The 16151-nt window shown below is 47.7% G+C and overlaps 1 protein-coding gene across 4 annotated transcripts in view; it reads right to left on the reverse strand.

The window, feature by feature from the left end:
- LOC116484939 (monofunctional C1-tetrahydrofolate synthase, mitochondrial-like) overlaps positions 1-15778 on the reverse strand; it is a 34433-nt gene extending 18655 nt beyond the window's left edge. For 3 of the 4 annotated variants that reach the window (XM_032180023.2, XM_032180021.2, XM_032180020.2), the window contains exons 1-3: positions 15431-15778; positions 5619-5703; positions 4106-4156 (exon numbers count right to left, since the gene is read on the reverse strand). In XM_032180023.2, coding sequence (XP_032035914.1) covers positions 4106-4156; positions 5619-5703; positions 15431-15684 — 390 coding nt within the window. In that variant the 5' untranslated portion in view covers positions 15685-15778. The remainder of the gene's footprint in view (positions 1-4105; positions 4157-5618; positions 5704-15430) is intronic. The other variant, XM_032180022.2, reaches the window with a different exon arrangement.
- Positions 15779-16151: the final 373 nt, after the last annotated feature.

Here is a 16151-nt window from a genome sequence, read left to right on the forward strand (position 1 = left end):
TCCCAAAGAAAAATACGGAATAAATGATTCCTTATCAAAAAATAAGTCAAGGCAAAGGTACTAAGAACACACATTGTGGAAAGAGAGCCTCTTCAACAAATAGCACTGGGAAAACTGGATACCCACATGCAGAAGAATGAAACTAGGCCCTCATCGCTCACTTCTATAAAAATCAACTCAAAAGGAATTAAAGACTTAAATATAAGGTCTCAAACCATAAAACTAATAGAAGAAAACATATGGGAAATGCTTCATGACATTGGTCTGGGCAAGGTTTTTTTGGATAGGACCTCAACAAAATAGGCAACAAAAGCAAAAATACACAAGTGGGATTATATCAAACTAAAAACATTCTTCATAGCAAAGCAAACAATCAACAAAGCAGAGACAACCTACAGAAAGGGAGAAAATATTTGCAAACTACGCGTCTGACAAGGGGTTAACATCCAGAATATATAAGGAACACAAATAACTTAATAACAAAAAAACAAATAATTCAAATAAAAAATGGGCAAAAGATGTGAACAGACATCTCCCAAAGGACATACAAATGGCCTGCAGGTATATGACAAAACACTCAACATCATTAATTATCAGGGAAATGCAAATCAAAACCACAATGAGATATCAAGCTAGAATGGCTATTATCAAAAATGACAATAACAAATGCTGGCGAGGATATGTGGAAAGGGGAGCTCTTATACAGTGTTGGTGGGAATGCAGGTTAATACAGCCATTAGAGAAAACCGTATGAAGATTTCTCACAAAATTAAAAAAGCAACTACCATATGACCCAGCCATTCCCACCACTAGGCATATACACACGGGAACTGAAACTGCTATGCTGAGAAGCCGTCTGCATTCCCGTGTTTATTACAGCACTATTCACAGTAGCCAAGAGATGGAACCAATCCAAGTGCCCATTAATGGAAGATAAAGAAAGTGTGGTTTGTATACACAATGGAGTATCATTCAACCATAAAAAGGAACGAAATCCTGTCATTTGTGGCAACATGGATGAACCTGGAGGACATAACATGAAGTGAAATAAGCCAGGTGAAGAAAGGCAAATACCATAGTATGTCACTTACATGTGCAATCTAGGAAAGTTGATCTCATAGAAATAGAGAATAGAATGGTGGTTACCAGAGGCTGGAGAGGGATGAGGGAGGGGAAATGGGGAGAGGTTGGTCCATCAGTAGGTACAAAGTTACACTTAGATAGGAGGAATAAATTCCAGTGTTCTCTTACATAGTAGGGTGACTATACCTAATGACAATGTATTGTATATTTCGAGACAGCTAGAAAAGATCTTGAAAGCTATCACCACAAAGAAATGATAAACGTTCTAGGTGATGAATGTAACTAACCTGATTTGATCGTTACACAACATATGCAAGTACTGAAACACCACACTGTACCCCACACACATGCACAATTATTATCTGTCAATTATAAACAACAACAACGAAAATCAAGGGCTATTGATACCAGTGGCAAGGCCAGGTGAGGTGGCTCATGCCTGTAATCCCAGTGCTTTGGGAGGCCAGGGAGGGCAGATCACCTGAGGTCAGGAGTTCAAGAACAGCCAGGCCAACATGGTGAAACCCTATCTCTACAAAAATGCAAAAATTAGCTAGGCATAACGGCGGGTGCCTGTAATCCCAGCTACTTGGGAGGCTGAGTGGGGAGAATCACTTGAACATGGGAAGTGGAAGTTGCAGTGAGTGGAGACTGCGCCATTGTACTCCAGCCTGGGTGACAGAGTGAGACTCCGTCTCAAAAAAAAAAAAAAATACCAGTGGCAAAGCAACCTAAAGAAAAGCAAATTCCAGCTGAGTGTGGTGGCTCACACCTGTAATCCCAGCACTTTGGGAGGCAGAGGCAGGCCATCACCTGAGGTCAGGAGTTCGAGACCAGCCTGGTCAACATGATGAAACCCCGTCTCTACTAAAAATACAAAAAATTAGCCAGGCATGGTGGCAGGCGCCTGTAATCCCAGCTACTTGGGAGGCTGAGGCAGGAGAATGACTTGAACCCGGGAAGTAGAGGTTGCAGTGAGCCAAGATCGCACCACTGCACTCCAGCCTGACAGAGCAAGACTCCATCTGAAAAAAAAAAAAAAAAAGAAAGAAAGAAAGAAAGAAAGAAAGAAAGAAAGAAAGAAAGAAAGAAAAGCAAATTCTGTTGCAGACAGTGGGTATCCTGCAAATGAACAACAACTTCCTTTGCATGCTGTCACTGCTGGTATCACAGGTATTTGTTACATATTTAACACTTCGTATTTGTACCCTGCTACAATGGCAAGTGTGGCAAACACTTATCACCCAATATATAGTTTCCTTTCTCTTCTTAGTAATAAACTCTTGATTTTTAGCTTGCTAATAAATGATCTAAGGCTTCCTAGTATAAAAACTACACTTCCCAGCCTCCCTTGCAGTTGGCCAGGCAACTAGGTAGGGAACAACCGAACGGATGTAGAACTGTGACTTTCAGGAAATGTCTTTAAAGACAGCAGGGGCCTGTCTTTGTCCTTCCTTTTTCTTCTTGGTGACAATGAACTTTACCTGAGCCCTGTGATCCTGAAAAAGAGGGAAGATTAACAAATCCCTACACCCTCTGTGTACTGCAAAGAACTTCCCTTCCCCATAGGACTCAAATAAGACTCACCAATGCCCCCTTGTTTACATAGTACAAGACCAGATACAAACTCTACAAATTCCCATTTTTTGTCTCACAAATGACTAGCAGACCTGCTGGGCCTAATTGATCAATCAGAACAAAGTGCTTGTTAACCAAACTACAAAGGCGGCAGAGCAGAGGGACAGGAGCCTGAGCTCCTATGAGTTGGTGATGTCACCAACCAGGGACTGCCTACTTTCAAACTTTATTCATGTTCCAGAAAAATACACTTCTAGGCCGGGCACAGTAGCTCACACCTGTAATCCAAGCACTTTGGGAGGCCGAGGCAGGTGGATCACTTGAGGTCAGGAGTTCAAGACCAGCCTGGCCAAAATGGTGAAACCCTGTCTCTACTAAAAATACAAAAATTAGCAGGGCATGGTGGCACGCACTTGTAATCCCAGCTACTCAGGAGGCTGAGGCAGGAGAATTGCTTGAACCTGGGAGGTGGAGGTCACAGTGAGCCGAGATGGCACCACTGTACTCCAGCCTGGGCAACAAAAGTGAAACTCCATCTCAAAAAAAAAAGAGAGAGGGAGAGAGAAATAAACTTGTATGTTATTTAAGATTCCATTATTTGAGGTTTTCTATCACATGAAGCCAGTAGGAAGAAAATCTAACCACAGAAGGGCTGGGCCCTGGCACAGCGATATGTGGCCCAAGGTCCAGTTTCCTCACCTCAGCCTGACAATTTCCACTAGATGATGTTGCCACCGCAGCTGAAGAAACACAACCGAATTCAACAAGTCGCAGCTCAAGTCTTTGGTAGAAACATACAAATGACAAGGAACAAGGATATCATGAAGCATTTACCCTAGAGAAAAGAAGTGAACTCTCCCCTCTAACATTCAGCCACAAGCAAAGGTTAGATCTGTCCCAGCCATCACTAAGAGACTCCAATGGGCCTATTAAGTCTCAAGAGGAAAGAAGAAGCAAGAGTTTACAGCTCTGCCATTATTCCCTCAGCTTCACTGCTATCTGGAGGAAGGCAAATGTGAGTGATGTTCAGACCAGCCTGAAAAAGGAACACAAGGGGCCGGGCGCGGTGGCTCACGCTTGTAATCCCAGCACTTTGGGAGGCCGAGGCGGGCGGATCACAAGGTCAGGAGATCGAGACCACAGTGAAACCCCGTCTCTACTAAAAATACAAAAAAAAAAAAAATTAGCCGGGCGTGGTGGCGGGCGCCTGTAGTCCCAGCTACTTGGAGAGGCTGAGGCAGGAGAATGGTGTGAACCCGGGAGGTGGAGCTTGCAGTGAGCCAAGATTGCGCCACTGCACTCCAGCCTGGGCGACAGAGCGAGACTCCGTCTCAAAAAAAAAAAAAAAAAAAAAAAAGGAACACAAGGTTATTCATCACTATAAGAGAATCTATCGTTACTATTGTTAAAAGTTATAATGAATTTTTTAAAAGCAAGTCCTCACCTCCTCAGCCAAATTCTCGTTGATTTCCTGCATCAAGTTGTCGTCACCTGCCTTAGGAGAGTAAAAACAACATAACAACATAAAAATAGCTTGAAAAGGTACAAAAGGTAATCCAGAGATGAATTTTGTGATTACAGATGATCTAATTACAAAGATAATATGGAAGGTGCAGAAAAACAATCTTGCTGCTTATAAAAAGGGACTCGGGGCCAGTATTTAACAGAGTAATTCCTCAGGCCTTCAAATTATGTCACTTTTTTAAGGAAAATAATATCCCTCCTATTAGAAGACATAGATAGTAACTTAGCCAGCTTTCCTCTCTAAAAATGAGGACACTGACTGGGCACAGTGGCTCATGCCTGTAATCCCAGCACTTTGGAAGACTGAGGCAGTGGATTGCTTGAGCCCAGGAGTTCGAGACCAGCCTGAGCAACAAGATGAAACCACATCTCTGCAAAAAATACAAAAATTAGCCGGGCATGATGCTGCATGCCTGCAGTCCTACCTACTCAGGAGGCTGATGTGGGAGGATCGCTTGAGCCCAGGAGGTCAAAGCTGCGGTAAGCCAAGATCATGCCACTGCACTCCAGTGCAGGCAACAGAGCAAGACCCCATCACAAGAAGAAGCCAAAAAATGGGGACACCAAAGGTAGGAGTTGAAATGGTTTGCCTTTAGATGGAAAGCCAGGGAGTCAGCAGATTCCCAGGAGGCCTGAGCCCTAATCTAATTTTCTTTCTATTGTTCTAACTTGTCTATCTTCGTAATGAGATGTGGCTACAGATCCCAAAGAATGTAAGTAACTTGAGCACAGCTCTCTAATCCTGAAATACGCAGCACAATGGAACCACAGGCTGCTAGTTTGATACCCTAAGTGCGTGCCAAGCCCCGCGGTAGCAGCCCAACTGTCGGACTGTGTTTACTTCCAGGCTTGGCTCACCTCATTATTTCTCGGCACCTGCCATCACACAAGTATGCTAAGCAGGATGGCAACTGGGGCCAACTGTGGCTCAGAACCAGAGGCTGCAGCCAAAAGAAGTATGTGGAATGCAAAGCCCTTCTGATGGGGTAATGACTTTTGTCCCATTAAGTTTACAGCAGGTTTTAAAAGATAGAGTAAAAAGATTACCAAATATCCATGTTTCATCTAGCATCTGTGTCTATTGAAAAAAATGCCACTTTTTTCCCCAGCACCTTCAAATCACATTTGGTAAGCATTTGTGAGCACACATGGACCATGATATATCCTGTGTAATGCAATGCATGTAAGTGCCTACATCCCAGACCTCTGAAAGCTACCCATACCTCAGAGAGGAGAATTCACGAAAGAAGACACATTTAAGCAGGGCAGTACTTCACCCGTGACCCCAAAGAAGCAAAAGACCAAAGAAAACAGCATTGCCAACTGAGCCCTCTCCTCTTTGGCAAGAAATGCAGCTGCTCTTTTGTATACAATCATTTTCTAAATTGAAAGGCATCCTAAAACAGTAGGACTGAACGTTGTTCTTGGCTTACCTGGATAATTGCAAGAACCGGCTTGAAGGCAGGGTTTTTTTCTTGCAATAAACTTAGAACTTCTTTTGAATTCTGAATGACTTCTCTACATTGAGAAAGAAAAACAACATTGTGATTTCTTGGTTAATGAGTAGCAAGGACTGACACAACTCATTTTCTCAGAAAGTTCATTCCTCCAAGTGAAAATAATCAGACCACAGAAGGACACACTCCAAGTATACAGTGTGGAGGGGGGAGGCGGCGTAACAATGAAATCAGGACACTAACACAAGGTAAAATGTAGCAATCCAGTTTTTAACATATGCAGAGGGAAACAAACTAGATGTTTACAATAATTTTCTAGGGGTGAATTTTTCTCTTGTATTTTCCAAGTTTGCTATAATAAAAGCTTTGGGTTTCTACTGTAAATAATCCTTCTCCTCCACCATACTCCGCTGCCATCCTCCTAAAACCCTGAGTATGGGTCCATGGGGAAAGCAAATAAAGTGGGAAGAGGGAAGTGAAGACAGGTGATTAGCGGGGTAAAGACGGGGGGCTCACTGTTGGACAAGGAGTGTCAAGCCAAGATAAATTCCAGGTCCCGGAATTTAAAGAAGGAATTAGGTAAGGAAGGAAGGGAAGGAGAGGAAAGTTCCAGAAACACTGGAGACCCACTTTGAAAACATTATCAAAGCCTCCTAGGGAGAGAGACAGAGAGCTTCTCAGTCCTCTGAGAATCCACAATATAGTCTGCACCTGTATCTGCTAAATGCCCAGCAACAGCCACCTTCACCTCCCGCCTCTGAGGGAGGTGCCAGCCTGGGGTGAGCAGGCCTAGGTAAAAGTGGTAGAAGGCCTGGCATGGTGGCATACACCTGTAGTCCCAGCACTTTGAGAGGCCAAGGCGGGAGGACTGCTTGAGGCTAGGAGTTTGAGACCAGCCTGGGTAACATAACAAGATCCCATCTCTATAAAAAATTTAGTTGGGCGTGGTGGTGCATGCCTGTGGTCCCAGATACTTGGGAGGCTGAAGCTGGAGGACTGCTTGAGACCATGAGTTTCAGGCTGTAGTAAGATATGACTGCACCACTGCACTCCAGCCTGGTGGCAGAGCAAGACTCAATTTCTTTTTAAAAAAAGAAAAAAAAAAAAAAAAGGCCAGGCATGGTGGCTCACACCTGTAATCCCAGCACTTTGGGAGGCTGAGGCAGGTGGATCACAAGGTCAGGAGTTTGAGACCACCCTGGCCAATATGGTGAAACCCCATCTCTACCAGAAATACAAAAATTAGCTGGGTGTGGTGGCAGGCACCTGCAATCCCAGCTACTCGGGAGGCTGAGGCAGGAGAATCGCTTGAACCTGGCAGGCAGAGGTTGCAGTGAGCTGAGATTGTGCCACTGCACTCCAGCCTGGGCAACAGAGCAAGACTCCGTCTCAAAAAAAAAAAAAAGTGTTAGGAGCTCAGCTCTTTCTGGAACCTTCTGGGAGGAGCGACTGCAGAGGCTACCTTCACCACCACCCTACGATATGTTCTCAGCAGCACATGAGCACTGGGAGCTGGCTTTTCCCCCTCTCACAATAGACCAAAGGCTCAGCCACAGCAGCCCCCAGGCTTCAGTGCTAAGACCACTTTTACATTTTGTTTTCAGTCTCTGACAGGGTCTTGCACTGCACCTAACAAAAATGCAGGGTGAAGAAGTTCCAGCCAATGCCATCAACAGTACATTGCCAAGAGCAGAAAGGCATCGGGAAGCTTCCCCCAGTTTTCAGAGAGACACAGCTGACAAATGGAACTGGAGGCACTGCAGTGCCCAGGCGGGGCTTTAGAGGGGAGAGCTGCTCAGACTCACAACCAGGACCAGCCTTTCTACTGGAACAGATGGACTGGGTGCAGGCAACTGTCTATAACCTGGGAACATTTCAGTTTGTTTTGTTTGGAAACACTTGGGATAAAGCTACTTCATTCCCAGGGAATTAATTGTATTATTGTGCTGAATAAATGTGACCATATGGGAAAGTTTACAAACTGCCTTATAAATAAGCACTAAAATCCAACCATCCAATAAGGGGCGACTGAGGCCCACATGCCGCGCTCTTTCCAGCCTGTCGTGACTGTTAATTTGGCTATACCGGGTTCTTATTTTTGTCTGGGTCCAGGAAAGCCCTGGAGTGTGGGTCCCAAGCGGCTCATGGTATAAGGATCACTGGAGAGTTTGGTAAAAATAAAGGTTCCAGGCCAGGTGCAGTGGCTCACACCTATAATCCCAGCACTTCAGGAGGCTAAGGTGAAACGGATCACTTGAGGTCAGGAGTTCGAGACCATCCTTGCCAACATGGTGAAACCCCCATCTCTAGTAAAAATACAAAAATTAGCCAGGTGTGGTGGTGCATGCCTGTAATCCCAGCTACTCAGGAGGCTGAGGCAGGAGAACCACTTGAACCCGGGAGGCAGAGGCTGCAATGAGCCAAGATCACGCCACTGCACTCCAGCGAGACTCTGCCTCAAAAAAAATAATGGTTCTGGTGTTTCACCCCAGAAAGTCTGATTCAACGTGTCTCAGTGGAGCCCAGAAATGGGCATTTTTAACAGAGTCCAGGTAGTTCTGAGGCACTAAGTGGAAATATGGCCCAGGACTGGTACTGGGCCTTTCGTTTACTAGCGTGGGCAATAGTCTCTAAGAGCCTCAGTTTCCTCATCTGTAAAACAGGTATACTACAGTGGCTCTTTCCTCTTTTTCTTATAAATGTACATGTTTGTTTTTTTCTGTGCCCCAAAGTTACCCTTAAACACTAAAAACATTCATACTAACAGCAATAATTTTCTCAGAAATATTCACAGTCTTGATCCATTCATAGTTGATGAAAGGAACACTTCTTTTTTTTTTTTTGAGACGGAGTCTCACTCTGTTGCTAGGCTGGAGTGCAGTGGCACAATCTCAGCTCACTGCAACCTCTGTCTCTCAGGTTCAAGCAATTCTCCTGCCTCAGTTTCCCAAGTAGCTGGGACTACAGGCACACGCCACCATGTCCCACTAATTTTTCTATTTTTAGCAGAGACAGGATTTCACCATGTTGGCCAGGGTGGTCTCGATTTCTTGACCTCGTGATCTGCCCACTTCGGCCTCCCAAAGTGCTGGAATTACAGGGGTGAGCCACCTCGCGGGCTGAAAGGAACACTTCTATAAGTAAGTTGGCAATTGTCAAAAAGTAATCAGACTTTTAAAATAGTTGGGGATGGGGGCTGGGTGCAGTGGCTCATGCCTGCAATCCCAGCACTTTGGGAGGCTGAGGTGAGAGGATCACTTGAACTCAGGAGTTCAAGGCCAGCCTGGGCAAGATAGCAAGACCTGGTCTCTACCAAAAAAAAAAAGTTAGGGGGTGGATGTAGATAGAAAAAGAAATACAGGCATACATCATTTTTTGTGCTTTGCTTTATTGCAATTTACAGATATTGTGTTTTTCTACAAATTGAAAGTTTGTGGCAACTTGTGTTTTAAGTCTATGGGAGTCATTTTTCCAATGGCATCTGCTCACTTTTTGTCACATTTTGATAATTCTTGAAATATTTCAAACTTTTTCATTTTTAGTATGTTATGGTGATGTGTGACTGACGAGCTTTGATGTTACTGTTGTAATTGTGTTGGCCAAACCGTGGCCACGACGGTTCATGATGGTGTGTGTTCTGACTGCTTCACTGGGCTGGCTGTTCCCCCTTCTCTCTCCCTCTCCTCTGGCTTCCCTATTCCCTGAGAAACAACAATATTAAAATTAGGACAATTAGTAACTACAATGGCCTCTAAGTGTTCAAGTGAAGAGTCGCAGGTCTCTCACTTTAAATAAAAACCTAGAAATAATTAAACTTAGTGAGGAGGGTGTGTTGAAAGCCAAGACAGGTCAAAAGCTAGGCCTCTTGTGCCAAACAGTTAGCCAAGCTGTGAATGCAAAGGAAAAGCTATTGAAGAAATTTAAAAGTGCTACTCCTGTGGACACACAAATGATAAGAAAACAGCCTTATTAGGCCAGGCGCAATGGCTCATGCCTGTAATCCCAGCACTTTGGGAGGCCGAGGTGGGCGGATCACGAGGTCAGGAGTTGGAGACCAGCCTGGCCAACATAGTGAAACCCCGTCTCTACTAAAAATACAAAAATTAGCAGGGCATGGTGGTGCACACCTATAATCCCAGCTACTCGGGAGGCTGAAGCAGGAGAATTTATTGAACCCGGGAGGCAGCGGTTGCAGTGAGTGGAGATCGTGCCACTGCACTCCAGCCTGGGTGAAAGAGTGAGACTCTGTCTCAAAAAATAAAATAAAATAAAATAAAATAAAATAAAATAAAATGACAACAAAGGCTTTGTAAGATTACAGTAGTTAGGCCAGGCGCGGTGGCTCACACCTGTAATCCCAGCAATTTGGGAGGCCAAAGCAGGCGGATCACAAGGTCAGGAGTTCGAGACCAGCCTGGCCAATATGGTGAAACCCCCGTCTCTACTAAAAATACAAAAAAATTAGCCTGGCGTGGTGGCGGGTGCCTGTAGTCCCAGCTACTCAGGAGGCTGAGGCAGGAGAATCATTTGAACCTGAGAGGTGGAGGTTGCAGTGAGCTGAGATCGCAGCACTGCAGTCCAGCCTGGGTGACAGAGCAAGACTCCACCTCAAAAAAAAAAAAAAAAAAAAAAAAAAGGTTACAGTAGTTGATATCAAGTACTTGGTAAAGCAGTTGCAGGGTTTGAGAGGATTGACGCTCATTTTGAAAGAAGTCCTACTGTGGGTAAAATGTTACCATTTTCTCTGTAGCACTGCTACAGAGAAATCTTCCACAAAAGGAAGAGTTCCATCAATGCAGCAAACCTCATTGTCTTACTTTAAGAAACTGCCACAGCCACCCTAACCTTTAGCAACCACCCTGATCAGTCAATTACCATCAATATCTAGTCACAGTCCTCCACCAAATCACTGGCGTTTCTCAGCAATAAAGTATTAAGGTATATACATAGATATGTTTTTTGGGTGTTTTTTTTTCTTTTTTTTTTTTTGAGACAGAGTCTTGCTCTGTTTCCCAGGCTGGAGTGCAGTGGCTCACCACAACCTCCGCCTCCCCACAACCTCCACCTCCTGGGTTCAAGCGATTCTCCTGCCTCAGCCTCCCAAGTAGCTGGGACTACAGGCGCACACCACCATGCCTGGCTAATTTTTGTATTTTTAGTAGAGACGGTGTTTTACTATGTTGGCCAGGCTGGTCTCGAACTCCTGACCTCGTGATCCACCCGCTTCAGCCTCCCAAAGTGCTGGGATTACAGTCATGAGCCACCACGCCCGGCCTTATATATGGTTTTTTTTTTTTAGACAAAATGCTATTGCATACTTAATAGGCTACAGTATTGTCTAAACATAACTTTTGTATGCACTGGGAAACTACAAAATTTGTGTGACTCATTTTACTGTGATATTGCCCTTATTGCAGTGGTCTGCAACTGAACTCACAATATCTTAGGGGTGCCTGTACAGGTGTGTAAAGGCGTTCAATGCTATTACCACCAAAGCTAATAAAACAAAATAGGTTCATGCTCCCTACAACTTGTTATATGTGTAATGTTTCATTCTTTGAGGTTACTCATTCCTACAGTGACAAACAAAGCAAGAAAGAAAAAGGAGTCATTAGGCTCAATAAATCCAAAAAGTAGCATAAATGTTTCTAATCAGAGATTTTCATGTCCTTGGGGGAGAAAAACGGCCTTGTGAGCTTCCACTTTGATTGAGGACAGTGGGAAGGAATGTGAGCTCTCTAGCTAGGTTGCCGTGTGTAGCTAAAACTCAGAACTAAGCCATCAGCAGCAGCTTTGTTATTTTCACCATTACTGTGACTATTATACAGAATGTATTATTACTGGCCAGGGGCAGTGGCTCATGCCTGTAATCCCAACAACTTGGGAGGCCAAGGCGGGTGGATCACTTGAGGTCAGGAGTTCAAGACTAGCCTGGCCAACATGGTGAAACCCTGTCTCTACTAAAAATACAAAAATGAGCTGGGTGTGGTGGTGCCTGCCTGTAATCCCAGCTACTTGGGAGGCTGAGGGATTATGGTCATCTAGTCCCATCACCAGGAACAACAGGTCACTATGCTTTTGAGGGAGCTCATTCTTTAACTTTTCTGACCTAAGACACTTTGGCTTCTGGATGTCTACTCCAGGTGACTTCTAGCTGACTCATGCCCCCACCCACTTTGCTCCAATCCTCAGGGGCTAGAGAATTTTAGCAAACCATGCACATAACTCAACTGAAAGGTACAATATAGCCAGGCGTGGTGACTCATGCCTGTAATCTCAGCACTTTGGGAGGCTGAGGCAGCAGGATCACTTGAACCCAGGAGTTTGAGACCAGCCTGGCCAACAGGCTTCATCTCTACAGACTTCATCTCTACAAAAATAAAATTGCAGCCATAAAAAAGGATGAGTTCGTGTCCTCTGCAGGGACATGGAAGAAGCTGGAAACCATCATCCTCAGCAAACTAACACAGGAACAGAAATCAAATACCACATGTTCTCACTCATAAGTGGGATTTGACCAATGAGAAAACATGGACACAGGGAGGGGAACATCACACACCGGGGCCTGTCGGGGGTGGGGGGCAAGGGGAGGGAGAGCATTAGGACAAATACCTAATGCATATGGGGCTTAAAACCTAGATGATGGGTGGATGGGTGCAGCAAACCACCATGGCGCATGTATACTTATGTAACAAACCTGTACATTCAGCATGTTTCCCAGAACTTAAAGTAAAATAAAAATTAAAAAGTTACGTTTACCCTATACCGCCATCTATTAAGTGTGCGAAAGCAATATGTCTAAAAAATGTACATACCTTAATTGAAAATACTTAATTGCAAAAATAAAAAATAAAAAGTTCTCACTCCATTGCCCAGGCTGGAGTGCAGTAGTGCAATCTCCACTCACTGCAGCCTTGACCTCCTGGGCTCAAGTGATCCTCCTGCCTCAGCCTTCTGAGTAGCTGGGACTACAGGCACGCGCCATGCCCAGTTAATTTTTTAAAAATTTTTATAGAGATGGGTGTCTCACTATGTTGCCCAGGCTGGTCTTGAACTCCTGGGAATGTGATCATCCCACTTTGGCCTTTCAAAGTGCTGGGATTACAGGCATGAACAATGGTGCCTGGCCTAAATTTGTCTTTTCTCTTGTTATAAATGTACCTACTAATAATTTTGATTTTGCCTCTAGGTTCACTAAACCTAAAATATTTACTATCTGGCCCATTATATAAAAAGTCTGTGGACTCCTGGCTTAGTGAGTTGTAAAAATATTGCTGGGCGCGGTGGCTCACACCTGTAATCCCAGCACTTTGGGAGGCCGAGGCAGGTGGATCACGAGGTCAGGAGTTTGAGACCAGCCTAGCCAACACGGTGAAACCCCGTCTCTACTAAAAACACAAAATAAGCCAGGCGTGGTGGTGCGAGCCTGTAATCCCAGCTACTCAGGAGGCTGAGGCAGGAGAATCGCTTGAACCCGGGAGGTGGAGGTTGCAGTGAGTCGAGATCGTGCCACTGCACTCCAACCTGGGTGACAGACTGAGATTCCGTCTCAAAAAAAAAAAAAAAAAATTAATAGCCACCATTTGTTGAGGGACTTTTCTTGTTATGTAACAGTCCTGGGCTATGTATTTTGCATGTTTGGTCTCACATAATTGTTTCCATAACCCCTTGAGGTAGGTACTGTTACTCCTCCCATTTTCCTGTAGGAATTGAGTTTGGGGAACCCAGTGCAGGCCCTAAAGCCCCCTACTAACCTCTCTACTCATCTCTAAGGCAGTCATGGCTTTAAACCTAAAAGTATGCGTGAATAGCCCAGGCGCGGTGGGTCATGCCTGTAATCCCAACACTTTGGGAGGCCGAGGCAGTCGGATCACCTGAGGTCAGGAGTTCGAGACCAGCCTGGCCAACATGGTGAAACATCCTGTCTCTACTCAAAATACAAAAATTAGCCAGGCCTGGGAGGCAGAGGTTGCAGTGAGCCAAGATCGTGCCATTGCACTCCAGCCTGGGCGACAGAGCGAGACTCCGTCTCAAAAAAAAAAAAAAAAAAGAATACGTATGAATAAAACCCACAGATGACCCCAAATCTTGATGCACTCCTTCTGTAACCATTTCACAAGTGCCTATTACATGCTGCGCACTCTCTCCAGGACCTAGGATATAGCACAGAAGAGACAGCTGTCTCTCACGAAGCTCATATTCCTGGTGGGTGAGACAGACAAGAAATGAGCAAAGAAGGAAGGAAGTTTCAGGTAATAATCAGTGTTACCTAGAAAATAAAACAGCATGACGGAAGGGGGTGTTTTTTGCCGCCTATCCTGGCCTCAGACTCTAACCGGTAAGATGAGTCTCAGCATTAACCTAATGACCTGACGTGTAATTAATCCCAGCGCTTTGGGGGAAGGGACGATGGCTTGAGCCCAGGAGTTCCAGACCAGCCTGGGTAACAGAGTGAGGCCCTGTCTCTACAAAAATAAAATAAAATTATCCGGGCATGGTAGCGCACACCTGTGGTCCCAGTTGGAGGCTAAGGCAGGAGGATCCCTTGAGCCCAGGAGGCGGAGACTGCAGTGAGCCGAGATGGCACCACTAAACTCCAGCCTGAGCAACAGAGACTCCATTTCTAAAAGGAAAAGAAGACAGAGAACAAGGCAAACTAAATAAACGGCCCCTTAAAATCATCCGCCTCATAATAAAGAGCCTAGGAAACGTATTTTACTACTGAGACAGGGGAGAAGGGGAGTGGGGAGGAAAATGGGAGAGCAGAGGGAGGAAGCAAAGGCAGAGACAAACGCAAGCAGGCAATGACTAAGAAAGACGGCTAGAAGGAAAGGGAAGAGGATGTGAATGGAGGAGGTGGTCCGCTTGCTGAGGAAACCGCATCCTGGAACTCGTTCCTAGTCCCAGTTCCGAGGCAGGCGGAAGGGGCTTTCTCGCCACCTCTAGGTTGTCCCGAGGGGTCGCCCTGCAAGGCCCGAGACCTGGGCGCCCCTCTCGGCGAGGGCGGGGAAGGCTGGGGCCCAGGGGCGGGGACCGGGACGGGAAAGACCCGGTCCGGGGCTGCCATTTCGCTCTGGGCCCGCAGAGAACCCTGCAAACCCAGCTGCGCGGGGACTCCGTGCGCGCTGCGCAGCGGAGCTGGAAACCAGCGATGAGACCTCTCGGACTCCCCCGGCGGCTGCCCCGGGGGCCTGGCTCCACCTTTGCCGTTCCGGGAAAAGCGGACTTGAGCCACAGACCCCAGCCCCGCAGGAGGGGGCGGTGCGCAGGGAGGGGCACACAACACCAGGGAGCTTCGCGCGGGCAGTGCTGGGCCCGAGCCCGCCTTTCCGGAGCTCCGCATGCCCGCCCCGAACCCCGGGCCAGCAGGCGCACGGAGCCGCAGCCCCGCCCTCCTCCTACTCCTCGCCCCCTCCCCCGGTTTCCGCCCCAGCCGCACCGCCCCTTTACCGTCTGGGTCGCGCCCGGCGCGACTGCATCAGAGTCGGCGGCCGGCTGCGCACGTGGAGCCGGGCGTGCCGTCCGTGCCGCTCGGCGCCCATCGGGGATGCCCGCGCTCGCCAGCACTGCGGGTCCGATCGGGTCCTGGATCCCTCGTTCTCCGCCAGCGCGCCCAGCTGCAGTCCCCAAGCCCGCGTTTCCCGACACACCGCCCGACGCCCCTAACGAGTTGGCACCAAACACTCGCAGCCCCGCGCCTCGCTCCCCACGGCGGCCCCGGGCACTCCGCCCCTGGGTTGGGGCCGCAGCCGCTGGAGACCTGGGCCAGGGCCAGACCCGACACTCACCTGACGATCGAGTCCCGCGCCACGGGCGTTTGGCCGCCGGGGCTGCAGCTGCTCCGGGCTTGGCCATCCTGCAGCCGCCGCTGTCCAAGCAGGCCCTCCCGGCCACCGCCGCCGCCGCCTCCGCCGCCGCCGCCTCCGCCTCTGCCGCCGCCGCCGCTGCTGGCGCGACAGGGCACGCGGAGGCGGCGCGGCAGGCCCGGGGACTCGGGCGGGCGGCGGAGCTGGCGCAGGACGAGCGGCAGACGCGTGCCCATGGCGTGGGGAGGCAGGTCCTCAGGGGACACGGAGCTGCGGCTGCCGAGGGCGGCCGGCGGCGGCGGTGGGGGAAGGACCTGGCGCTTCCTCGTGGTCCGCAGGGGGCCCCTAGGGGGCACTGCACCCGGCGGCCGTGACGTGCGGAGGGCGAGGGCCTGCGAGCCGCCAGCTGGGATGTCATGGCTTCGGGCACTTTCGTTTGGTTAGCTGTGCCAGACAGTGGGTGGGGTGCGGAGTGGGGCTCAGACCCTGCTCTGAGACTCTCTGCCTCCCTTCCTTCAGCCTGAAAGGCCGAGGTGACCCTTGGTACTCAGGGCGCCAAGTTTAGACGGGAGGGCTTGAATTTGCTGTACTGGAGGTGGCCTGAGGATAAGAGGCTTTGTAACCTTAGGCAGGGGCACTTAATCTCGGTGAGCTTACGGGGCTTCGTCAGTACCACAGAGATAACAATGCTCTTCTTAAAACC

Source organism: Hylobates moloch, unplaced genomic scaffold (genome assembly GCF_009828535.3).
Source record: "Hylobates moloch isolate HMO894 unplaced genomic scaffold, HMol_V3 SCAFFOLD_16, whole genome shotgun sequence".
NCBI lineage: Eukaryota > Metazoa > Chordata > Mammalia > Primates > Hylobatidae > Hylobates > Hylobates moloch.